General features: G+C 46.7%; 1 protein-coding gene across 1 annotated transcript in view; it reads left to right on the forward strand.

The window, feature by feature from the left end:
• RAPGEF1 (Rap guanine nucleotide exchange factor 1) overlaps positions 1 to 26,866 on the forward strand; it is a 2,911,094-nt gene that overhangs the window by 2,445,608 nt on the left and 438,620 nt on the right. Inside the window, exon 21 of the mRNA XM_044058589.1 lies at positions 9,399 to 9,493. Coding sequence (XP_043914524.1) covers positions 9,399 to 9,493 — 95 coding nt within the window. The remainder of the gene's footprint in view (positions 1 to 9,398; positions 9,494 to 26,866) is intronic.

The following is a 26,866-nucleotide window of genomic DNA, read 5'->3' on the forward strand; positions in this document are numbered from 1 at the left end:
CGGGCAAACTCAGTCGCACCATTCTGTCTCCTTACGAGTGGTCTCTCAATCCCCAGGTAGCGAAGCGGATATTTGCCGTATGGGGACAACCCTGTTGCGATCTCTTTGCCTCTCCTTCAAACACGAAATGCAACAGCTACTTCGCTCTAATTCCCCCTGTCGGGGAATTCCTGAGAGACGCTCTGGTGCATGCTTGGCCTCCCGGTCTGCTATATGCTTTCCCTCCTCTACCTCTGATGCTGAAGCTTCTACAGAAAGCCAATCGGTTGGGGAGCAAAATGATCCTCATTGCCCCATCAAGCTTGGTTCCCTTACCTCTAGTCTCATGTGGTGAATCCACCTTGGATTCTAGATCCCCTCCCGGATCTGATTTCCCACCCCCTAGGCCTCCCAGTCCCGAACCTGCACAATCTCAAGCTTACGGCTTGGTTGCTCCAATTCCACTCGTAGCTAGGACTCCCGGTATCTCCTCCCCAGTTAAAGCTATCCTAGTAGCAGCACACAAGCCCTCTACTAGGAAAGTCTATAGGAGTAAATGGAAACATTTCGCTATTTGGGCGGAGCGTCAGAACCTAGACCCTTTCACAGCTCTGTTTCCCGCTGTCCTGGATTTCCTTTCAGGGCTTTTTCATCAGGGGGCTAGCTGTTCCACTGTCAAAGTTCAACTGGCAGCTATCTCTCATTACCACGTGGGGCATGAACTGGGTCCATTGATCACCACGAAGTTATGCAAGACCTTTCTGAAGGGCACCTTCCTACCCAGACCTCCAATAAAGGAAGTAGTGCCTCCCTGGGACTTGACTTTAGTACTTCAGGCCTTGACAGCTCCCCCCTTTGAACCTGCAGCTTCAGCTGATCTCAAACATTTGTCATGGAAAATGGCCTTTCTCGTTGCTATTACTTCAGCTAGGAGGGTTTCTGAACTTCAAGCCCTATGTGTAAAACCTCCTTACTTGACCTTCCACAAGGATAGGGTTTACCTCAGGACCAATCCCTCGTTCCTTCATAAGATTGCCTCCGAGGCAAATATTAACCAATCCATTAATCTGCCAGTTTTCTGTCCTGAATACCAGAACAAAGGAGAATACAAACTACATTCTTTAGATGTGCATAGACAGCTGCGTTTTTACATTCATAGAACGGCTGGTCATAGACAATCCGACCAGTTGTTTGTCTCCTTTGCCAAATTTAATTTAGGTAAATCTGTGTCGAAGGTCACCTTGTCGAGGTGGATTTCACAATGCATCCTTTTGGCTTATGAAAGTTCTGGCAGGCCCGCACCTCAGGGAGTCCATGCCCAGTCTACTCGGTCCATGTCTACTTCTGCTGCCTTTCGGTCTAGAGTACCCCTGGATGATATTTGCTCAGCAGCCACTTGGGCTTCACCTCATACCTTCATCAACCATTATAATTTGGATATTATCTCCAGAGGGAGAGCATCCTTTGGCTCTGCAGTGCTCCAGAGCATCCTTCCATGAAGGCCACCCAAGGTACAGGTAGCTGGGGACTGTGTTCCAAAGGTTCTGACAAATGAAGTTAACTACTTCAGATTAAGAAGTTATGTACTCACCATAACGTTCCATCTGAGTAGGTAGACTTCATTTGTCTGCAACCGTCCCACCCTCCTTCCCCCTGACCTTCGGATGTTATTTGGCCAGAAGTGTTTACTCTGCCCTTTAAGGAAGGTAGTTAATTTCCTTTTTCAGCCTTATTGGTTATGGGCAAACTTGATCTGAGGTCAGTCAAGGATGGCAGGGGATTATGGGTGAAGGGGAGGCGCTAGGAGCTCAGATCTAAGCTATGAAAGATTGCCGGTTCGGATCCGAGGTCGGTTCCAGTTCCCAAAGGTGCTGACAAATGAAGTCTACCTACTCAGATGGAACGTTATGATGTAACTTCTTATTCTTCTACATAAAGAAATCTAGTGCTGTCCAGTTTATGTAAAAGATGACTTTTGGAAAAATAAGGTCTGGGAAGGTGATAAAAGCAAAGGTGGGCAACAAGGTTTGTCTGTGCGTCTGTGTTTGGGGGGGGGAGTGACTCTCCTCCATCTTGCGATAGTAGTGCGTAGTGTACCAACTGTCTCCAGAAGCCCCTGCCCTATTCCATTTCCTTTCTCATATCCTGAGTGTGAAAAATGGCTAAGGGAGCTCAACCCTTCTGTTTTCAAACTATGATAAAGCCTTCCCTCCCTCCCTTCTCTTGAGAGTGGAAAGAGCTATCATGGTCAGTCTTGGTTCAGCTCCTGTTGTGTAGAACCATAGAGAGAGGTAAAGGAAAATTTTTTTCTCCAAGCTGTTTCTGGTTCTAAACTGAGATGGCCTTTGGAAACCTGTTTTAGAATTGTCCATGCTGAATGTGCTGAAATATTCTTATTTTGTTACCGTATGTTGGGTCTGTTTTAGAAGAATGAAAGTTTAAAAATCGAGAATGCACTAGAGCGCGAAAATGCCGGACCTCGAAGTGCTTTTTTTTTTGAGATCGCAGTACACTGAAGATCAAAATATTTGCTATTTCCTCACTGTAGTGTGATCTCGGAGTTGGAAAATATATTTAGTGTGGGGGGCAACCCCCCCCCCCCCACAATAATGATTTCGAGGTCTGGCATTTTCGATGTTTAGAGCATTCATGATTTTAAACTTTCGGTCTTCTAATATAGATCCCCGGATGTTTTCACAGCTTGAATAGTGACCGGTATTCTTACCAGCAGTGGTTTTTCACTGGCTTTCCAGTCTTGTAAAGTGTAACTTGTCTGTTTTGTTTGCTGTAGTCAATCCTTCCCTGTCACAGAAATATGTCTTGAAGATCAGAAGAGAAGATGCACTATTATGGGATATAAGACAGGACCATGTGCAGACCTGCACTAGTACATTCCAGCTCAATACCTGTGTTGGTGTGCACAAGGAAAGGGAACCACATGTTTAGAGTTACAGATTTAATTAAAACACACAAGTGGGAAATGACATCTATGTCAAGATTTATTCTTAATCACTTTTCAAAGATTTTCCGTTATGGTTAATGCAGTTACACACAGTTATACTGTCTTGTACTTCTGCCTTGAGAAACTAACAAGTTAGCAACAAGACTGGTAGATAGAATATGTGTTTAACTTCACCTGAAATGGCAACATATCCCACAGTACAGCATTCCTCCATTACTGAGTAACACACCATTAGTTTTCAGGTATTACCTCATTCTCTGGCTATGTCTAGAAGCCACAAACCTCATCATATTCAATGGATTATCTGTTATCATCTGTGCCATGTTGTTCTTCTTTTGGCTTTTCCCGGTTAGGGATCGCCACAGTGGATCACCTGTTAGTTCATGATTGGCAGTGGAGATGTTCTTCGTGTTTCACTGTTGCAGTCATAACTGTAGGGTGCTCCTGCCGGCAGGCAGCCCGAGGTCGGCCAGAATCCCAAAGTCTGGGTCCGGCGTCGGCTGTACAAGCTAGTACCCTGACGTCAGTACACTTTGGTACATAGCCCTCAGCCGACGCCATCTTCTCCAGTCTTTCTTGCCGTGCGGTGGAAAGCAGCTCGCAAGTCGTTGGTTGGCGATTTTCGAACAGCGTATTTTGTTGTTGTCGGTCTGAAGTTCTTACTTCTCTTCTCAAAGCTAAGTACCCCGTTGGGGAATCTTTTTCTTGTTCCTCCGATGTCAGAAAAAGTTAATAATTGTATAGCGTGTGGGAAACAAATACCTCATAAAGATTTCCACTCTTACTGTGTCTACCTTGCTTAGGCCCTGACCACGACGTTTCTTGTTGTCGGTTCTGTGCCAGGTTCAACTCTCGTACTATTAAGCGCAGGTACGATTGGGCTTTAAATTATTTTGGCAGACGCTTCAATTATAGAATGTCGTCGGACACTACCGGAGTTCAAAAGAAGCGCAAAGACAGGCCTCCGAGGTCCAAACAGGACTCGTTGCAGCTGGAGCCAGCGTCCGGTTCGGCTGTCGTCAGTGAGGCGCTTTTGCAGCCCTGTCGCCCGCCACTTCTGAACCGCTGGCCGATACGGACTCCCATGGGGAGCCATCAAGGCCCACTATTTTAACTGCTGCAGGACCTTCGGACGTCGCTCCTTCAGATGGGTCCGGAACCGCTGTGCAGGTACCGGCTTCTGAGGGGGTTTTCAGGCCTACTCACATCACTATTTCAAAGGCAAAGGCAAAGACAAAGACTCCTGTTAAGTCTAAAGTTCCTGCTCAAGCTGCTTCTGAATCCACTCCCAAGACACAATAGCAATTATTAAAGATGGCTGAAGATTTGCTTACCATGATTAGGGGTTCTCACCCCCCTCCTGAGAAAAGGCCTCGATAGGATGTTACTCTGGATTCCTCTGACCAGGCTTCTGTATCTTCTGTTTCTTCCTCAGATCAGGACTATTCCTTTCCCCCTTATGAGGATTCGGATGCTGAGGACTCTTTACCCTCGGCCTCTCCGCCTGAGGATTTCTCTTTTGGGGCAACCTTGCATGAGATGAGGGAACATTTTCATTGGGAAGGACAGGAGTATTCTGCTTCCAAGAAGAGGCTTAGGGAATTTCTTCTTCTTCCCCAGCATAGGCCTTTAGCTATCCCTCCTGTTTTGGACATTGTAGATGATGCTTTTTCTGAGGCTAATTTGAATCCTGATTCCATGCCTCCTGCTCCTTCTAAGCCTGATAGATTTTATAGGGTTCCTGACTCTCATTTATTTTTATTTAAAACCCTTCTGCGTATCCTGAAACTATTTCTCAGGGCTCTAAGGCTGCTAAGGTTGCTACTTCTAAAAATCCTATTCCCTCTGAGAAGGATTCTCGTGCTTTAGACAGGTGGGGAAAAAGGTATATACTTCTGCTACCCTGTCTGTAAGGGCTTTAAATTGCCAGTTTCATATGTTTAAGTATCAGCAATTTCTTTTGTCTGTTTTAAAGCAAAAGCTTGCTTCCCTTCCTGCTTGTGCAGAGGATAAGGAACTTCAGGATGTTTTGCATGCTACTGAACAAGTGAACAAGCATAGTTTACATTGTGGTTTTGATGCTTTGGATGCTTCTTGCAGGGCTGCAGCCTCTGGTACTGTTATCAGGAGACATGCCTGTCTTCGTGAACAAAGTTTACCTGAACAGGTTAAGGCTAAGTTATTAGATGCCCCTGTTCAACATGATGTTCTTTTTGGATCCAAGGCTGAGGAAGTTATTAAAAAGATGGAAGAAAAGGCAAAGTCTATGCAGACTGTAAAGATTTCTTGCAAGTTCAGCCTCCTAGATTTTCCAGGAATTGGCCCTCTAAAATTGGTCCTTTCCCACGTCTGACAGGCCTCAAAGGGGAAGATATAGGCGCTCCAGAGGTCGTGGTCAAGGTCAGGCCTCTTACAGATCTAGACACTGGACTGCTTCTTCACCTAGAAGGGGAGAAGACAGATCCCAATCTCAAAGAAAGCAAGCTCAATGACTCTCTCGGTTGGGCTACAGGACCCCTTCACCTGGATGCCCTCTCGGAGGAAAACTGTCTCTTTTTACAAAATTGGACTCATATTACCCAGGACAGATGGGTATTGGACGTGATTTTAAAGGTTACAAATTCCACTTTCACACTTTGCCAAGGGCTCACGGTTGGCCAGATCTGCCAAAACATCAATGGTCAGAGGCCTTAACTCAAGTGGATGCTCTTCTGGCCATGAGAGCCATAGAGCCTGTTCCACTCTTGGAGATGGGAAAAGGTTTTTATTCAAGACTGTTTCTGGTTCCCAGAAAACAAAATTCATGGAGACCTATTCTGGACCTTTCTGTGTTAAACACCTTTTTGGAAATTCCAAAATTCAAGATGCTTACTCTGCAGCAACTAATTCCAATGCTTTCTCAGGACGCCTGGATGGTGACATTGGACTTAAAGGAAGCCTACTTACATATTCCCATCAGGCAAGAATGCAGGAAATTCCTCAGGTTCAAGGCAGGTTCGAGGCACTTTCAATTCTCTGTACTGCCCTTTGGTTTATCTACTGCGCCCAGAGTCTTTACCAAGTGCCTGGCACCAGTAGTGGCTTACTGCAGACTTCAGGGGATCCAGATTTACCCCTATTTGGACGACTGCCTTATTCAGGCAGACAGCAAAGATCTTCTGCTTCAACATCTGGACTTTGTTCAACGTCTTCTCCTCCTACTGGGATTCTCAGTGAACACAAAAAAGTCACATTTGATCCCTTCTCAACAAATGGTATTCTTGGGAGCCCTCTTAAATACAACCTTACAAAGGGCTTTCCTCACTCCAGAAAAACAAACTCAGCTGGCTTCTACTTTCAGCACCTTAGCAACTCTATCTCAGCTCACTGCAAGGAAATTCCTGCAGGCTCTGGGCTACATGGCTTCCTGCATTCTGTTGATTCCAAACGCAAGGCTTCACATGAGAAAGCTTCAATGGTATCTGAAAAGTGTATGGTCACAGCATTTCCACGATCTGGATATTCTGATTCCTCTGATCCCCTGCCTTCAGAGGGAGTTCCTCTGGTGGTCCAGGGTATGCACTTTAAACGAAGGAAAGCCTTTTCGTCTTCCTCAACCTACTCAAATCCTAACCACGGACGCCTCGGATTATGCTTGGGGAGCACACTTTCTAGACAATTGCCAGCAGGGAACCTGGACAAAGGACCATCTTCACTGGCACATCAATCTGAAGGAAATGTTGGCAGTTCAAAATGCCCTTCTAGCCTTCAAGAACCTTTTGCAACCAGGGCCTCTGCTAATTCGCACAGACAACACCACGGTCATGTGGTACATCAACAAGCAGGGGGGTTCTCATTCATACCCCCTTTGCAGACTAGCTATGGCTTTATGGGACACAGCTCTAAATTTGAATCTACATCTCCAGGCTCAATTCATTCCAGGGAAACAGAATCTCTTAGCAGACAGCCTGAGCAGAAACATTTCAGATCCTCACGAATGGATGCTAGACACCAATTTATTCAACAGGATTACTGCAGTTTGGGGATGTCCCCAGATAGATCTGTTTGCATCCCATCTCAATCATCAGCTACCTCGCTTTTGCACCATGTCCTTCCACAAAACAGCTTGGAGAGTGGATGCCCTGTCCTTCAGCTGGAGAAGCCTTTCAGCATATGCCTTCCCTCCTCTTCCTCTACTACCTCGGGTATTACTGAAGATAAAACAGGACAAGCCCAAGTTCCTCATCTTGATTGCTCCAAATTGGCCTCGACAGTTTTGGTATCCAACTTTAAAGCACCTGTTCTTGGGGCCTCCTTGGATTCTCCTCTGAACCCTTCTTTGTCCCAGCATCAGGGTCAGTTACTACATCCCAACCTCAAGACCCTTTGCCTGGCAGCTTGGCTCTTCAAAGGAATTTGATTTCCTCTAGTCTTCCCAAACAAGTTTTGGATGTTCTTTTGGAAGCTAGACGGCCTAGCACTAGGAAATACTATGCCTCTAAATGGAAGAGGTTTTGTATTTGGATGCAGGACCGAGGCTCGGATCCTCTGGTACCTGATCTCTCTTCTATTTTGCTTTACCTTTCAGAACTTTTATCTAAAGGACTTTCCTTTTCTTCCATTAAGATTCATGCTTCTGCTATTTCTGCGCATTTCAATTCTGATCCTCCTGTTTTTTCTCATCCTTTGGTGAAGCAATTCTTGAGAGGGGCTAAAAATTGCCTCCCAGGACCCCTCCTGTCCCTGCCTGGGATCTTAATTATGTTTTAGAAAAACTAACTTTGCCTCCTTTTGAGCCTGCTGCATCTTCAGATATTAAGTTTTTATCCTGGAAGACGGTTCTTTTATTGGCATTGACCTCTGCCAGAAGGGTCTCAGAGTTGCAAGCTCTCATGGCTGTGGAACCATACCTTATTTTCCATCAGGACAGAGTATCCTTGAGGACCAATCCTACTTTCATGCCTAAGGTGATTTGAAAGTGGCTTTAAATCAGACAATTCACCTTCCTACTTTCTTTCCAAATCCTCAAAATAAAGGGGAAAGGATTTTGCATTCATTGGATGTGCACAGACAGTTACGATTTTACCTGGACAAGACTAAAGAGTTCAGAAAGTCTAATCAATTGTTTGTTTCTTTTGCCTCCAGTTCTCTTGGAAAACCTATTTCTAAACAAACTATTTCCAAATGGATTACTTATGGAATCAGATTTTGTTACACTCATCATGGGAAACAGTTACCAGGTACCATTAGAAGTCATTCTACTAGAGCAGCTGCCACTTCTACAGCTTTCCTCAGAGGAGTCCCTACCAAGGATATCTTGGAAGCTGCCACATGGAGTTCTGTGCATACTTTTCCAAGCACTACAATCTCCCCTGTTTTCTAAGACCAGGGCAGGCTTTGCCTCTGCTGTTTTGCAGGGTATTCTTGCCTCCCTTCTTCTATCTAAAGCCTCCTCCCTTTTACACTGCTTTGGGATTCCACCCTACAGTTATGACTGCAACAGTGAAACACGAAGAACATAGTACAGTTGTGTACACCTACCATAAATGTAGATGTTCGAGTGTCTTCACTGTTGCAGTCGGGTTTCCTCCCTCCTATCCCTCTTTTTCTCCCTTTTCCTTTTTTGTGGTGTATTTGTGTTTCCTTGTTGGATTCATTTTTGTTTTGTTGGGGACTTCTGACATCTAGGGCAAGAAAGGCTGGAGAAGATGGCGTCGGCTGAGGGCTATGTACCAAAGCGTACTGACGTCAGGGTACTAGTTACAGCCGACGCCGGACCCAGACTTTGGGATTCTGGCCGACCTCGGGCTGCCTGCCGGCAGGAGCACCCTACAGTTATGACTGCAATAGTGAAGACACTCGAACATCTACATTTATGGTAGGTGTACACAACTGTACTTTTTACGGTGTCGAGTTGCCAACCCAGCACCCAACCTTACACAGAAGGAACACACGCACGCACTCACTCCTAGGGCCAATTTAGAGTGTCCAATCCACCTGCAGCATGTCTTTGGGATGTGGGAGGAAACCGGAACACCCGGAGGGAACCCACGCGACCACAGGGAGGACATGCAGACTCCGCACAGAAGGTACCCCAGCTGAGGATCGAACCAGAGAACCTCTTGCTGTGAGGTGGCAATGCTAACCGCTGCACCACCGCGGCCACCCTCATTTGTGCCATGTTCATGTACTGTTTTTCTCAGCAGTAAGCTACATTTTTGCGTACTATTCTTCTGCCTCATGAGATGTTGATGACACTTTAGTAGAAGTTTTACCTCATGCAGGTTTTTTTAAATAGAGGTTTTGTCTGTGTTAGCTCATCTTTATTACCATTTCTCAGATCCATTTTCTAAATTTAAAATTGTAATCGCTCAGAAGCTCTTTCATGGAGGTAAATGGTGCACCCAGTGTACATTTGTTCTAGCTTGCCTATCCTAAGATAATTTGACTTTGTTCTCTCACTAATTTATTTTTTTAGATTCCAGAGGTGTTGCTGTGGGCAAAGGAGCAGAATGAGGAGAAGAGCCCCAACCTAACACAGTTTACAGAGCACTTTAACAATATGTCTTACTGGTAAGTTTAAGCTGTTAGCAGTTATTTAAGAGTGTAAATGAGTATTGACTTTCAGTTGTCTTTGTTTCAGAGTTGACAACAGTTTCTTACTTGGACCAATTTTCCATTCTGTAAGTATACCCATTCCCACAAGGCATCGATTATTGGCCTTGTATGTTACTGGGACTGCTTTTCCATTCTGTTGAGTATGCCCGATGTTCTTCATGTTTCACTGTTGCAGTCATCACATTTGGGTTATCTGCCTGCACATAACTCTCAGATGGCCTGAATATCAGAGTCTTCAGATTTCTGCATCGGATGCTGTTACTTCTTCCTTGACGTCAGGTAGTCAGGGGTATAAAACATGCAACCAACGCCATTACACCAGTCTTTCTTGCCGTGCAGTGCCCAAAGCAGAAGCAGTTCGCAGGTGCTGGTCGGCCGACTCCTGAAATTTTCGTTTTCGAGTTTCAGACCCGAAGTCTTCAAAAAAAACTAAGTACCCCGTTTGGGATCCTTTTTCTTGCTCTAACCAATGTCAGTAAAAGTTAACAATTATCTTACCTGTGGAAAGCAAATACCTCATAGAGACTTTCATTCCTACTGCATCCCTTGTTTAGGCCCAGACCACGATGTCTCTCGTTGTCGGTTTTGTGCCTCGTTCAACACCCGAACTATTCGTCGTTGGGCTATTTTTGCAGCTAATTACTTTTGTGCTTGTTCTGTGTACTCCGAAATGGCTTCGTCAAGCCATCCGACTACCAATATTCCGAAAAAATGTAAGGATAAAAGACAGAGACAGAGCGCATAGGTCCAAAACTGCCGACGACGATTCCATTAAGCTAGTCGCCAGTCCACCGGTACTCAGTGAGGCGCTTTCACAGCCCCTGATACTCGCTACTTCTGATTCGCAGGCCTCTACTGAGACCCTTTCAGAGTCCGGTATGCCGCAAGATGCTTCTTCGACTATGGAATCTGCGGATGTCTCTACCTTGGATGGGTCTGGAGCCGCTGTGCAGTCACTGGCTTCTGAGGATGTATTCAAGCCTACAGGCATTCATATTAAACCAATGTCATCATTTTCATCCATGCCAAAAACTCGCACCACGCCTAGAAAACCGATGACCAAACCGCAGACTCAGGCCCGTATGCCTAAAAAACAAATGCTTAGAATGGCTGAAGACCTTATTACCTTAATTAGGGGAAGCCAGTCTTCCCCCTCTTAAGAGAACTAGAACTGATTTTCTTTCTGATTCTTCTGATCAGGAATCTGATATTTCTGCTCCTTCTGATTACCAGGATTTACCCTTATCTACTTATGAGGATTCTGATGCAGAGGATTCTATTCCCTCTGCTTCCCCTCCTGAGGATTTTTCTTTCGGTGATACCTTGCACACTCTTAGGGAGCATTTCTGCTGGGAAAGCCAGGATTACTCTGAGTCCAAAACGAGACTTAGGGAATTCTTACTACTACCTCAACACAGGCCTTTAGCTATCACTCCTCTTCTGGACATTGTAGATGATGCGTTCTTGGAATCTAACTTTACCCCAGACACTTTACTTTCAGCTCCCAGAAAACCTGACTGGTATTACAGAGTACCTGACTCTCACAAGTTCCTCTTCAAGAATCCTTCTGCGGATCCAGAGACCATTTCCCAAGGACCAAAAGGCATTAAGGCTACTGCTGCCAAAAATCCTACCCTTTCTGATAGAGATTCTAGAGCCTTAGACAGATGGGGTAAAAAGGTATACACTTCTGCTACTTTGGCCATTAGGGCTTTAAATTGCCAGTTTCATATGTTAAAGTATTAGCAGCATGTTATGGGGCTACTTAAACAGAAAATGGTGTTGATTCCTGACTGTACTGAACACAAAGAATTATGCAGAACAAGTTGGTAAAGATACTTTGCAATGTGGTTTTGATGCTTTAGAAGCATCTTGCAGGGCTGCTGTCACTGGGTCTGTAATTAGAAGGCATGCTTGGCTTAAGGAACAAAACTTGCCAGATCATGTAAAAGCTAAATTACTGGATGCTCCCTTAAACCAAGACCGCCTTTTTGGCAACAAAGCTGAAGAAGTCCTCAAAAGGATGGAGGAAAGAGCTAAATATATGCAAAATGTTAAAGATGTCCTACAAGTGCAGCCTCCCAGATTCAGTAGGCATTGGCCTTTCAAGAACTGGTCCTTTCCAGTTCCTTCTAGGCCTTCTCAGTCCAAACCCAGGAACAGCAGACCACCTAGGCTACAGTCTCAGGCTACACACAGACCTAAACAGTGGGGGGCTCCCACTTCCAAAGCAGGGAGTAGTAAGCCACCCCTCTACGGAAAAATGGCACAATGACTTAACCTTAACCCTCCCAAGCCCTGCTCAGCTACCTACTCCCTTAAGAGGAAAGCTCGCCTTGCATGCAAAAAACTGGGAACTCATTACCCAGGACAGATGGGATTTGAACATAGTTTCACAAGGATACAGATTCCACTTCCACACACTACCAACCCCAAATGGTTGGCCAGACCTACCCCCAAACCAATGGGCGGAGGCCCAACAGCAGGTTCTCTCTTCTCAATATCAGGGCTATTCAGCCTGTCCCAGCAGAAAGTACAGTTTTGTACCTACCATAAATGTAGATGTCCGATAGGTATGCATCTGCAGTCCTAACATATGGGTTGTCCTGCCTCAGGCAGCCCTTCGGTTGGCCGGATTCCAAAGTCTGGGTCTGGCCTCGGCTGATGTTGCACTTCACCCGACGTCATAGCTGCTGTTTATTGGGTATAAAGGCATCAGCCGATGCCATTTTCCTCAGTGTTTCTTGCCCCAGATGCCAGGTGCCCTCTAGGAAGACTAAATTTGGATAAATGCAAATAATTCCAAACAGTAGAGAGCAAACAATATAAAAATATATATATACATATATACAAACAAATACACCATAATAGATTCCCCCAGCTAGCTAAATGAGGGGTAAATACCCTAGGAATACCACAGAGGGGAAGGAGGGTAATCCTGACTGCAGATGCATACCTATCGGACATCTACATTTATGGTAGGTACAAAACTGTACTATGTCCTTCAAGGATGCATCTGCAGTCCTAACATATGGGTAGAATACCATAGCCAAACTGGGGGAGGAGGCACTAAGATAAAGATGGTGTAGTTAAGATCCTTTGCAAAACAGCAGTTGCAAAACCTGCTCGGGATCTAGAGTATAAGGGAAGATTATAATGCTTGGCAAATGTATGCACGGAGCTCCAAGTAGCAGCTTCTAAAATGTCTTTGGTAGCCACTCCTCGTAGGAAAGCTGTAGTGGTGGCTGTAGCTCTTGTGGAATGAGGTCTGATATTATCAGGAGTTGTCTTTCCATGAAAAGAATAGCAAAATCGAATGCAATTTCCTATCCATTTTGAGATTGTCTGTTTTGAAATTGCTTTTCCTTGCATTCCTGTTACCAGAAGCTGGTCAGTTTTTCTGCTGGTCTTAGTTCTGTCCAGATAGTAGCGTAATTGTCTGTGCACATCCAAGGTATGTAGCAGTCTTTTCCCCCTGTTCTGTGGGTTGGGGAAGAATGTAGGTAAATGAATCGCTTGGTTCAATGATACTCTGGAGACCACTTTTGGCATAAAGGTAGGGTTAGTTCTCAGAGAGACTCTGTCCTGATGGAAGATAAAGAAGGGTTGTACTGCCATTAATGCCTGTAACTCAGATACCCTTCTTGCTGAAGTAATTGCTAGCAGGAAAGCAGTTTTCCAAGACAAGAATTGTAATTCTGCTGTTGCTGCTGGTTCAAAAGGGGGAAGTGTTAACTTTTCCAGCACAAAGTTGAGATCCCATGTAGGTAAAGGTGGTTTCCTTGGAGGTTTTACATTTTTGATTCCTCTCAAGAACTGCCTGAGTAGAGGATGAGAGAAGACAGGAGGATCCATGTTGTATTCTGCTGAAATTGCTGATGCATGAATCTTAATGGAGGAGTAAGACAGGCCATTGTGGAACAGTTCTGCTAAATATTCCAGGATGTGTGCTATGTTTGCAAATGAGACAATGTTAAGTTGTCAATCTCGCCTTCATTCTTGCTGGATGGGTTCGGAGCCGATCCTCGGCTCCGACTCGGCACTTGCTTAGCTTGAGAACTCCTTTTACCAGCTCGAGGCAACCCTATATCCCATGATGCAAGGCGAAACTACCTCAGATCTCGTTTGCCGCTTTGCGAAGAGGTCTCTTTTTTGCCAGCTCAGGTAAGTTTGAATTTTCAAACAGTTTAGTCAGGGTTTTGTCTCTCCCTTGTTCTATATCATAGTGTGTAGTGTTTCTACAGCCCACCCTATTTCCCCATATATTTAAAAACTTTCTAGTTATAGTAAAGTTTAATTTTTTTCAGTTAGGCCTAGGCCTCTTTCTTAATCCCTGTCTGTTTGTGTGTTTTTGTTGGGATTAATAGTGTGACTGTTTGGGGTGTGTGAGTGTTGTTTTTTACTTGGACTATGTCTAAGGAAGGAAAGGTCTCAGGCTTCAAGAAGTGTGACTCGTGCTGTCAGAAAATGTCTCTGACAGACGGTCACACTTTTTGTGTTTACTGCCTGGGGCCTTTACACCTGCAGGACTCCTGTGCCATATGTCATTCTTTTAGCCAGAGAGTCCTGCAGGAGAGGAGGAACAAATTGATCCTCCGTGGCTTACTAAAGCCAGAAGGTTCACCCACTAAAACTAGGTCCAGTAAACCTTCAAAGCCACCTAAGGTTCAGGCTATAGTTGTTAAGCCTTCCCCGGTGGCTCCGACTCCTTCGGAGTCGAGATCGCTCGGCCGGAGCCGATCTTTCTTCTTCTGATGTGGTAGTGTCGGTTCCTACCGGCTCCGACACTCAATCTACTGTTGCCTTGTCGGCTCCGGCTGGAGCCGACATATTATCCAGTATCGGAGCCGAGAAGCCTTCGGCTCCATCTGGAACCCAGAGGACGTCGGCTCCGATGGCTTTGTCCAAGAAGAGATCTCGGTCCCCTTCTTTGGAATCTATCCACTCGGCTCCGGGGTCTCCTCTTTTGTCGGAACGGAGTCATCGGAGCCGATCTTCGAGATCTTCCAGGCTGTCTGACCACGATTTAGAGAGGGTGGTAAGCAGGCTGTTGAAGTCACAGGCACTAGCCCAAATGCTCCATAGCCCGTCTCAGCAGACTTCGGCTGTTGCTCTCCCTTGAACTTCCTCCTCCGACTCCCCTCCAGAGTTCGGAGCCGGAGCTTCTCGGGACAGCGACCGTGTCGGTGCCGGAACCGATACATCCCCTTTCGGCTCCGTCGTATTCGGCTCCGATCTCCTCCATGAGACCTTCCTTGGAGGGATCCGGTCGTCGAGTTTCCCTTGTCGGCTCCGAGGGGCTAGTGGCATCGGACCCTTGTCCGATCCCGCTCTCCCTCTCGGGGCTTCGGCCTTGGTAAGCTCGGCACCGACATCGGCCTCGGAGCCTTCTCTCTCAGTGGAGCCGGGAATTCCTATTTCTTCAGAACGGGAATATTCCGGCCTCCCGGGGAGAGGAGCCTTTGAGGTGATGAGGAGTGTCCTGGCACCTGAGCCAGGTCAACGGTCCATCCCTTTAGCTCCTCCCTCTTCGGTGCCTGTGGATGTCTCTTGCCAGCCTCTTGCTCTCAGGCCCAGGGATCCATCGCCCCAGGTTTCCCCATTGGGAATAACTTCCTCTTCCGTGGTTTCTCCTGATCCTGCAGGGGAACCCCCTCGGAAGAGGACGTGTAAGAGGAAACACACAGACTCCCCTGAGTCTACAACATCTGATACCGACTTAGATGAGTCGGAGGGTTCCCCACGGTCCCCCTCTGAGGATGTCTCCTTTTCGGACATCCTTGAGCTCCTCAAACAGAGGGGGAATTGGCCCTCCATTGACCCCTCCGAGGATGAGTCGGTATACCTGGAGGCTTTTGGATCCCGACCCTCCACCTCCTGGGTGTCTCCGCCTTTCGACCCACTTATGCAGGTAGTGGCTCGGAAGGCGTGGGCAGCTCCAGATTCTGTGGAACCGGTCCCCAGGAGACCATCCAAATGTATTACGGCCCCTTCAGACAAGCAGTTTCTTTCTAAGGGCGTCTCTGTGGATGCTATGGTGGTGGCGGCGGCCACCAAGAAGGAACTTGGGATCCTTCAGTGCCTGTCCATCCTCCTAACAAAGATTCTAGGACCATGGACAGGTATGGCAAGCGGATGTTTTCTTCAGCGACCTTTGCTATGCGTTCGCTGAACTACCTTTGTCATTTCACCAGACTTCAAAGAGATATTCTCAAGGAACTAGGTGAAGTGGTTCAGGATCCTTCAGCTGCTGGGGCTCAAGACAAGATTGCCTCACAGCTAGCAATCCTAAATTCTTTAACCAACTCCTCCATGCGGCTCATATCCTATGCAGCCGATGGAGCGAGCAGAGCCGCAGGCACAGGAGTGGCTCTTAGATGTGAAGCCTGGATGCGGCTTTGTAATTTTGCGGACCCCTTTAAGGCGTCCTTCACCAATACCCCCTTTGACGGTTCGGCTTTGTTCGGACCTCAGGTGAAGGAAACCTTGACCAGGTGTGAGCAAGATGGCAAAACTCTTTCTGCCGTTGGAGTCCATTTTTCCACCCCTTCTAGACCCTATCCCAAGGGTCAGAAAGGAGGAAAGATGTGGTTCCGTAAAGCCCAAGGAGCAGCCGGACATGCGTGGTCAGTTTACCCCAGAGGCAGAGGGGTAACAATAATAGACGCCCTAGAGGCAGAGGGGGTCCTCAGAACCAGGGCAACAGGGAATCTCTTCCTGAGAAGCCCTTTCAGCATCCCTGAGGTGTTGCCCGACTGTCCACCCTTGGAGGCAGTCGGGAAGGATTTCACTGTACCCAGTAGCCTGGCTCCCTTTCACAAGATATGTGGGTACAGTCGATCATATCCGAGGGTTACAAAATCCCCTTCGAAAGGTATCCCATACCTCACCAATCCCTTCCAGACATCTCACCCGGTCAAAGGGATTTGGCAGAACAGGAGGTTTCAAAGCTCCTAGAAAAAAGAGCCGTCCAGACTGTTCCAGCAGACCAAGTAGGATCCGCCTACTGAGATTCTTTTGGTCCCCAAAAGGACGGGAGATTGGAGACCAATTTTAGACCTGAGCAATCTAAACAGATTTGTCAAGAAGGCAAGATTCTGGATGGTCACGCTTCAGTCCATTCTGCCCTTTCTGGGCAAGGACAACTGGATGTGCTCGATAGACCTTCAGGACGCGTACTATCACATAAAGATACACAGGCGCTCCAGGAGGTTTCTCCGCGTTCGGCTAGGGACCAGTCATTATCAATTCAGAGCCCTGCCCTTTGGCCTCACTTCATGCCCCAGAGTGTTTACCAAATGCATGGCAGTGGTCACAGCTCATCTGAGACGTCAAGGATTCCAGGTGTTTCCTTATTTAGACGACTGGCTCCTCTCCGCCACCACCAAGCATCAGCTTCTTCAGAGCAGAGACTACACTCTGCAGCTTTGCAAAAGGTTGGGAATATCAGTGAATTTCGAAAAATCTTCTCTGCTGCCTTGCCAATCTATCACCTTTATAGGCGCAGAATTAAACACCGTCAGTTTGTTAGCCAGACTAACAGATCAGAGAATTCTGGACATCCAAAATACGTCGATTTTATTGCAGAGCAGCAAAGTCAAAGCCATATTGGTTCTGAAAGTTCTAGGTCTTATGGCTGCGGCCATTGTACTTCTACCATTAGCTCGCTTCCACATGCGTCTTCTGCAGTGTATGTTATTCACTCAGTGGTCATTCCAGAACCTTCCTATGAGGCACGAAATCTTAGTTACACAATCATGCAGGACTCATCTAACCTGGTGGATATCTTCCCCTCTACTTCATCAGGGCCGACCATTTGTTCCCCCTCCTCCGGTTGCCACAGTCACTACGGATGCCTCTCTGATCGGGTGGGGGGGGCATTATCAGGGCAGGATGGTCCACGGGACTTGGCAACCCATCGAATACCATCTGCACATAAATGTCCTGGAGATGAGAGCGGTGCTTTTAACGTTGCAAGCCCTCAACGACTTTCTTCCCACGGGGACTATTGCAGTTCAAACGGACAACATGTCTGTGGTCTGGTACATCAACAAGCAGGGCGGGACCAGGTCCTATCCTTTGTGTCGAGAAGCTCTCAGACTTTGGCAATGGGCAATCTCCTCTCATCGGTTTCTGATAGCAACGCACATCCCCGGCAGGTCCAACCTCTTAGCGGACAGACTGAGCAGAGCCATTCTCATGCCTCACGAGTGGTCTCTCAATCAATCAATAGTGGACGAGATATTTCTGAAGTGGGGCACCCCTTGTTGCGATCTTTTTGCTACACCCCAAAACAACAAATGCCCGGACTTCTTCACCCTCTTTCCCCTACCAGGCCAACCCCTGAGAGACTAACCCAGGATTGGCCCCGGGGACTTCTGTACGCCTTTCCTCCTTTCCCCTTAATTCCACAGGTCATTCAGAAAGCTACCATTTTGAGAGCCAAGTTGATTCTCATTGCCCCTTACTGGCCTCGACAAATTTGGTTTCCGACTCTGCATCGTCACCTCCTGGTGCAGCCTTGGTATCTGGACCCAGTTCCGGATCTTTTGATCCACCAATCGGGTCAACAGCACCGGGCCATTCGTTCTCTCAACCTCACTGCTTGGTTGCTCCACTTCCTTCCCTAGCCAGGCTTCCTATGATCTCTGATCCTGTCAGAGATATCTTAATAGCTTCTTTGAAGTCGTCCACCAGAACAGTTTATGCTAGCAAGTGGCGACGTTTTTCCCTTTGGGCAAACTCCAGGCACATTGATCCCTTTACTGCACCTGTGCATTCTGTTTTAGATTTTCTAGCTGAAGTTTTTCAGTCAGGATCTTCTTCATCAACAGTCAAAGTTCAACTGGCGGCTATTTCCAAATATCATGTTGGCTTGCAAGATCATAACATTATGTCACATAGACTATGCAAAGCTTTTCTGAGAGGAGTTTTTCTCCTGAAACCGCCAATAAAACATCCTCCTCCACAATGGGATCTTAATTTAATGTTAGCATCCTTGATTTTACCACCCTTCGAACAGTCTGCTTCATGCTCCTTGAAGTTATTGACCTGGAAAACTATATTCTTACTGGCTGTCACTTCAGCAAGAAGGGTATCCGAGATTCAAGCTCTCTGCATCCGTTCCCCTTACTTGGTTTTTCACAAGGACAGGGTATCCTTGAGAACAAATCCATCCTTTCTCCCCAAAGTTGTTTCTCAAACTAATATTAATCAATCCATCGATCTACCAGTTTTTTTCCCAAATTATTCTGACAGAGCTGAACAAAAGCTTCATTTTTGGATGTCCATCGTCAGCTCAGGTATTATTTGCATAGAACTAAACAATTCAGGAAATCAGACCAATTATTTGTCTCCTATGCAGAAAACAGGAAAGGTCTCCCAGTATCAAAAGTGACCTTATCCAGATGGTTATCTTCCACCATTTCTTACGTGTATTCTCAGAGGCAAGCAACTACCCTCTAAACCGAAGGCACACTCAACCAGGAGTCTATCCACTTCTACAGCTTTTCAGGATAGACTACCCATTGATACCATTTGTGCAGCAGCTACTTGGGCCACTCCTCATACCTTTGTCTCTCATTACAAATTAGATTTGGCCTCCAGGGACAGAGCCAGTTTTGGTTCCACAGTACTGAAGAGTCTGTTCCATTGAGCCACCCGGGATACAGGTGCTAGGGACGCGGTCCCATCCAGCAAGAATGAAGGCGAGATTGACAACTTAACATTTAGAAGTTATGTACCTACCATAACGTTCCATGTTAGTTGTCTTCTCTCGCCTTCTTTCTTGCGTCCCTCCCTCCTTCCCCCTGGCCTGGACAGATCTTGAAGGGCTTCTCTTTCTCAGGTTTTCTCTCCTGAGTCTTCAATAGAAGAGTCTATCTTAAGAACCTTTTTGCCTAGTTCTACTAGGTTAGTCTTTGCTCTTCCTTTGGGAATAGTTTTATTTAGCAGGGTGTTATAGCTACCAAACGAGATCTGAGGTAGTTTCGCCTTGCATCATGGGATACAGGGTTGCCTCGAGCTGGTAAAAGGAGTTCTCAAGCTAAGCAAGTGCCGAGTCGGAGCCGAGGATCGGCTCCGAACCCATCCAGCAAGAAAGAAGGCGAGAGAAGACAACTAACATGGAACGTTATGGTAGGTACATAACTTGTAATTTTCTCCCTTTGCTGCACTCCAAATGAGGTATCTTTTCCACTTGGCTGAATAAGTCTTCCTTGTGGAGGGTCGGTGTGTCTCCAGGATAATGTCCTTAACCCTCTGAGATAAACCTGGGTTATTTTGTTTTATGCAATATTCCAAGCAGCTAGCTGCAGTGTTTTCAAGTTTGGATGTAGGATCTGGTAGTTGTCCTGTGTTAGAAGTAAGGGACATAGAGGTAGAGGCCATGCGTGTGTCCGAGACATGCTTCTCAGTAGCGGGTACCAATGTTGCCTCGGCCAGTCTGGAGCTATCAGAATTACCCTTGGCTGATCCTCTCTGATCTTCAGTAGAACTTTGTACATCAAGGGAAGAGGTGGAAATGCATATGCTGTCAGGTTTTCCAGCTGAAGGAAGGGAGTCCACCCTCCAAGCAAGTGGGTGGTATGCTCTTGTGCAGAATTTCTTCAATTGGTGGTTGTGTGGGGAGGTGAACAGGTCTATCTCTGGTAGTCCCCATTTCTTTGTTATGGCTTTGAAGATTTCTGGATGCAGCATCCATTCGTGAGCATCCGTGGTAGTTCTGCTTAAGGTGTCTGCTAGAGAATTTTCTTTTCCTGGTACAAATCTGGCCTGAAGTTGAATGTTGAGATTCAGGGCCACATTCCACAGGTCCATTGCCATCCGGCATAGAGGATATGAATGTGTACCTCCCTGTTTGTTGATGTACCACATGACTGTGGTATTGTCCGTCCTTATCAGCAGATGACCCTGTTGGAGTGGTCTGAATGCCTGGATCGCATGTTTCACTGCCAGCATCTCCTTTAGATTTATGTGTAGATTCAGCTGGTCTTGGGTCCATAGGCCTTGTATACACTTGTCCACCATGTGTGCCCCCCATCCTAGGTCTGAGGCGTCCGTGGTGATGGTCTGGCATGGATGAGGTTTGTGGAAAGGCAAGCCTCTGTTCAACTGACAGGCTTGAGCCCACCACAGGAATTCTTGCTTCAGGCATGGAATTATTGGAATCTGGGCTTCTAGACTGTGCTTGTGTTGAGACCATACATTCCTTAGGTACCATTGTAGCTTTCTCATATGCAGCCTGGCATGTGGAACCAATATTATGCAGGATGCCATGTAGCCCAGGGCTTGCAGGACTTTCCTTGCAGTAAGCTGAGTTTGTGTTGTTAATGTCATGAAGTAGACTGGTAGTTGCTTTTGTTTTCTTCTGTGAGAAAAGCCATCTGAGTTGATGTATCCAGTTCTGCACCCAAGAATGTTATCCTTTGGGATGGTACTAGTCTTGACTTTTGCATGTTGACTGTGTATCCCAAGGCTTGCAACAGTTGTATGACATTTTCCAAATCTTTTGTTAATTTTGCCTTGTTGTCCGCTTGTATCAGGCAGTCGTCCAGGTATGGGTAAATTTGAATTCCCTGAAGCCTGCAATGAGCAATTACTGATGCCAGGCATTTCGTGAATACTCTGGGCAGTAGATAAGCCAAAGGCAATGCTGAGAATTGATAATGCTCTGATCCTGCAAGAAATCTGAGGTGTCTTCTGCAATCTGGTCGTATAGGGACGTGCAGGTATGCCTCCTTGAGATCTAGAGTCACCAGCCAAGACTCCTTGCCCAGCATGGGAAGAAGCTGCTGGAGGGTCAGCATTTTGAATTTTGGAACAATGAGGTATGTGTTCAGTGCGGACAAGTCTAGAATAGGTCTCCATTGATTTTCTTTTCTTGGTACAAGGAAAAGCCTGGAGTAAAATCCTTGGCCTTGTTCCATAGGTGGCACCTCTTCTATAGCTCTCATCCTTAGTAAGTTGTCGATTTGTCTTAGAGCGTCTGTTTTTTTGGCTTGGTGGTAGGTTTGGCATTCCTCTCTTTTTTGGTAGAGTGTGGAAGTGAAACCTGTAGCCCTTGTCTATTGTTTGTAAAGTCCATTTGTCTCCTGTAATGTAATGCCAGTTGTCGGAAAATAAGGCTAGCTTTCTGCCCAAGGGTGCTTCCAGTTGTTCCCTGGTAGGCGGAACTATAGCCAAGTCATTGTGTCTGCCCCGTGGAAGTGGTTGTAGTTGATTCTGTGGCAGTACTTCTCTGGTTGGTAGGTTGCCACTGACGTCCCCTGTAGGCACCCCTAGATTGACCTCTGCCTCTTGGCGTCTATTTCTGCCTCTCTGCTCTGGGGTTGTCTGGAAAGGACCAATTCTTCGAAGGCCAATTTCTGCTAAACCTCGGAGGTTGGACCTGTAAGAAATCCTTGACTGTTTGGACAGATTTTGCTTTTTCTTCCACCTTCTTTAGAACCTCCTGTGCAGGGGAGCCAAACAAACTTTGTTTCTCCATGGGAGCATCTAGGAGTTTTGACTTAACATGGTCTGGTAAGGATTGTTCTTTTAACCAGGCATGCCTTGAATCACTGTTCCAGTCATAGCTGATCTAAAGGAAACCTCCAGTGCATCATAGCCACATTTTAAGAAATGGTTACTGACCTGCTGAGAGTTATGTACCAAATCCTGAAGGGACTTGCGGTCTAAAGGTTCAGGAGAAGACAGTTTTTATTTAGCTGGTCTAACAAAATTCCTGGTACTGAATCATGTGAAATTGACAGTTCAAGGCCCTGGCGAAAGAGTAGCAGAAGTATAAACCTTTTACCCCTTCTCTCTAATGCTCTAGATTCCCTTTCAGAGGGAAGAGGGTTTTGGCAGAGGCAGCTGCCACACCTTTAGGGCCCTGTGAAATGGTTTCAGGGTCTGCAACAGGAGCCTTATACAAATGGTAGTGTGTGTCCGGGACCCTGTAATATCTGTCTGGCTTGGCAGGGGCAGGAAGAGAATCAGGAGCAGTACAGGCATCATTATATGCATCATCAACAACTGTTAGTACTGGCGGAATGGCTAAAGGCCTATGCTGTGGTAAGTGTAAAAAGGTCCTTAGCCTTTTCCTTGAATCTGAAAAATCCTGGCCCTGCCATTGGAAGTGTTCCCTCATAGCATGCAAGGTTTCCCCAAAGGAAAATTCTTCAGGAGGAGAAGCAGAAGGAATGGAGTCTTCTGCATCAGAATCCTCATAAGGAGAATATGGGCCTTCGTGAGGGTCTGAAATGTCTGAGTCATCCGAGGAATAATCTGTAGAGACAGGTTCCGGGGGTTCATTCCTAGGCCTCTTGTCTGGATGGGGCTGAGAGGCCCTGTCTGGGTGAGGTTGGGATCCCCTGATCAAAGAAATGAGATCCTCAGCCAGGCTGAGTATTTGGGAACTAGAGGTAGGCCTATGTGAAGGAGTTTTAGCAGGTAAGGCCTTAGAAGATTTAGCTGCTTTAGCCCTGGCAAAAGCCTTGCTAGACATAGAAGCAGGGGGTCTAGCAGCCCCACGTGCAGGGGTAGATATGTCTAAAGGAATAGTGTCTGACAAATCCTGGGTGCCTGCTTCTGTAGCAGTAAATTCAGTAGCAGATTCAGCCATGCTCTGTGAGGCCTCGGCTATCGGAGGCATGCTTTCGGCCGAAGGAAGAACCGGGGGCTCGGTTTCAGCAGAAAACGAGACACTCGAGGTTGGCCTAACCGTGGTTTCAGACGAAACCGCGGGCCGCGAATGTCGGTCCTTTTCCTTGCGCTTTTTAGCTAATTGAGTAGTCGGAGTCTCCGATGGCATTTTGTATGCAAAAGCGGGACCAAAAAACTCCTCTGCAAACTCCGACCGACGTCTAAGTGTCCGTCGGTTGAAGGAAGCACAGGCTAGACAAGCTGATACGTCGTGGTCTGGGCCTAAGCAAGGAAGGCAGTAAGAGTGGAAATCCTTATGAGGTATTTGTTTCCCACAAGTTAAACAATTATTTACTTTGTCTGACATCGGCTGAGGCAAGAAAGAGTCCCCAACGGGTACTTAGCTTTTAGAAGTCTTGTGTAGAAATCTCTGGATCTGACCGACCGGCACTTGTGAACAGCTTCTGCTTCGGGCACCACGCGGCAAGAAAGACTGAGGAAAATGGCGTCGGCTGATGCCTTTATACCCAATAAACAGCAGCTATGACGTCGGGTGAAGTGCGACATCAGCCGAGGCCAGACCCAGACTTTGGAATCCGGCCGACCGAAGGGCTGCCTGAGGCAGGACAACCCATATGTTAGGACTGCAGATGCATCCTTGAAGGACATCAAAGGGGACTAGGTTTTTATTCAGTACTTTTTCTGGAACCCAGAAAAGACAACTCCTGGCATCCCATCCTGGACCTCTCTATTCTCAGTACCTTTCTGGTAGTTCCAAAATTCAAAATGCTAACTCTGCAACAGCTTCTTCCCTTGCTAGCCAAGAATACCTGGCTGATAACCCTAGACTTACCCAATAAGGGAATCTTGCAGGAAATACCTATGATTCAGGGCAGGCTCCATGCACTATCATTTCTCTGCACTTCCCTTTGGCTTATCTACTGCGGCCAGGGTGTTTGCAAAGTGTCCAGCTCCAACCATTGCATTTTGCAGGCAGAGAAATATTCAGATTTACCCATACTTGGATGATTGTCTTATTCAGGCAGAAAGCCAGGACTTGCTATTACAACACCTGGCATTCGTAAAGAAACTTCTAACCTCTTTGGGGTTACACCAGAAAGAAATCTCACCTGGTACCCTGCCAACAGATTGTATTCCCTGGAGTAAGCTTGAACACAACTTCCCAGATGGCATTCCTCACTCCGGAGAAACAAGTTTATTTGACAACCTACTTCAAACTGTTGGCCACAGAACCCCAGCTATCTGCAAGGAAAATACTGCAAGCCCTGGGGTTCATGGCCTCTTGCATTTTACTAATTCTACATGCAAGACTGCAAATGAGGAAACTCCAATGGTATCTAAAAAGCCTATGGTGTCAACATTCTCAGGACCTGGAAACAATGATTTCTATCATTCCTTGTATGACGACAGAGTTCCTTTGGTGGGCAGAGGCCTGCTACCACAACAAGGGACTCCATTTCACTCTACCCCCTGCTGCCCAAACCTAACAACAGAAGCATCAGACTATGCATGGGGGGCTCACATGGCAGGGCAGTGCATTCAGGGCAGATGGAACCCAAGACAGATGCACCTGTATATCACTCAGGAAGAAATGTTAGCTGTACAGAATGCTCTGACAGCCTTCAAAGACCGTATTCTTCCAGGACAACTATTGGTAAAGACAGACAACACCACAGTTATGTGGTACATAAACAAGCGGGGGGAACCCACTCGTACCCTCTCTGCAGACTAGTCATGGCTCTGTGGTACACAGCGTTGAGCTACCAAGTACACCTGCAAGCTCAATTCCTGCCAGGCAAATTAAATTCACTGGCAGACGACCTAAGCAGAAATCTCATGGACCTACATGAATAGAAACTAGAATCCAACATATTCAACCTCTTGAGGAACAAATGGGGGACTCTAGAGGTAGACCTGTTTGCCTCCCCTCAAAACTACCAATTGCACAAATTCTGCACACGAACTCCCCACAGCCAAGCTTGGAAAGTGGATGCCCTGTCCTTAACCTGAGCAAGCCTCTCAGTTTATGCCTTTCCCCCTCTGCCTCTCCTCTCAAAGGTCCTACTAAAGATCAAACAGGACAAGCCAAGGACAATACTGACTGCACCAGACTGGCCACGCCAGCACTGGTAACCCCCTCTTGCGCAGTATGACACTGCTTCAACCATGGCACCTGCCACAGACCCCTTCCCTGCTGTCCCAGCAGGTAGGCCAGATTCTACAGCCTCCGCTTCAAACCTGAACCTTGCAGCTTGGCTAATTCCTTGAGCTCTCCCCTAGCATCCCTCAGTAAGCAGGTATTGGATGTCATTCTGGAGGCAAGGAGGCCTAGTACTAGAAAATCCTATGCTGTAAAGTGGAAAAGATACTGTTCCTGGAGCCTAGTGCAGGGGATGGGCACAGCGGTGCCCAGCTTACCTCATATTCTACAGTACTTAACAGAAATGCTCCACAAGGGCCTATCCTTCTTGTCAATTAAAATTCATGCCTCTGCCATTTCATCACATTATTATACTGAGCCACCCCTCTTCTCTCTCACCCCTTGCTAAAGCAATTCCTTGGAGGGCCCAAAAACTTAAGACCCCCCCCCCCAGGAGCGCTCCCACTCCAGCCCTGGGACCTTAACTTTGTATTGGAAAAGCTCAACCCCACCCCTTTGAACGAGCTGCTACAACGGAGTTGAAATTCCTTTCTTGTAAAACAGCCTCCCTTCTAGCCATTACTTCAGCTAGAAGAGTGTCTGAATTACAGGCCCTTATGGCAGTGGAACCCTTCATTATCTTCCATGCGGACAGGGTTTCCCTCAGGACTAATCCTTCCTTTATGCCCAAGGTGATGTCTTCTGTGGCCCTAAATCAGTCCATTCATTTGCCTACTTTTTTCCCTAATCCACAAAACAAAGGGGAACGAATCATGCACTGTCTGGACGTGCACAGACTGCTTAGATTCTATTTGGAAAGGACTAAGCCTATCAGAAAATCTGAACAGCTGCTAGTTAGCTTTGCTGCAGGGGCAGAGGGGAAGGCTATTTCAAAGCAAACCATTTCCAAATGGATGGCCCATTGCATTTTTTTCTGCTACAAGCACCATGGAAAACCTACCCCACAGGGGATAAGATCGCATTCCACCAGGGCTGCATCTACTTCTGCGGCATTTCTGAGAGGGGTCCCTACCAGGGACATCCTAGAAGCTGCTACCTGGAGCTCTGTACATACCTTCACCGAACATTACCACTTGCCTATCTTTTCTAAATCCAGAGTTGGATTTGCCAATGCAGTCTTGCAGGGATTAATAGCTGGCCCTAATGCTCTTTAACTTCCTCCTCTCTTCCTTAGCTTTGGGAATCAACACAAATGTGATTACTGCAACAGTGAAACACGAAGAACATAGTACAGTTGTGTACACTTACCGTAAATGTAGATGTTCAAGTGTATTCACTGTTGCAGTCCTGGTTACCCTCCCTCCAGCCCCCTGACTTTGCTTGGCTCTACCTTTCCTTCTTGTTTGGCATATATTATATCATGTGTATTTGCTTTTTGCTGGGGATGTACCATACCATATAATTGTTACCTATTGTGGGGGCACCTGACATCTGGGGCAAGGAAAAACTGATGTAATGGCATCGGCTGCATGTTTTATACCCGTGACGACCTGACTTCATGGAAGAAGCGACAGTATCCA

The sequence above is a fragment of the Protopterus annectens genome, chromosome 16.part0 (assembly GCF_019279795.1).
Source record: "Protopterus annectens isolate FY-2018-M chromosome 16.part0, PAN1.0, whole genome shotgun sequence".
In the NCBI taxonomy this organism is placed as follows: domain Eukaryota; kingdom Metazoa; phylum Chordata; order Ceratodontiformes; family Protopteridae; genus Protopterus; species Protopterus annectens.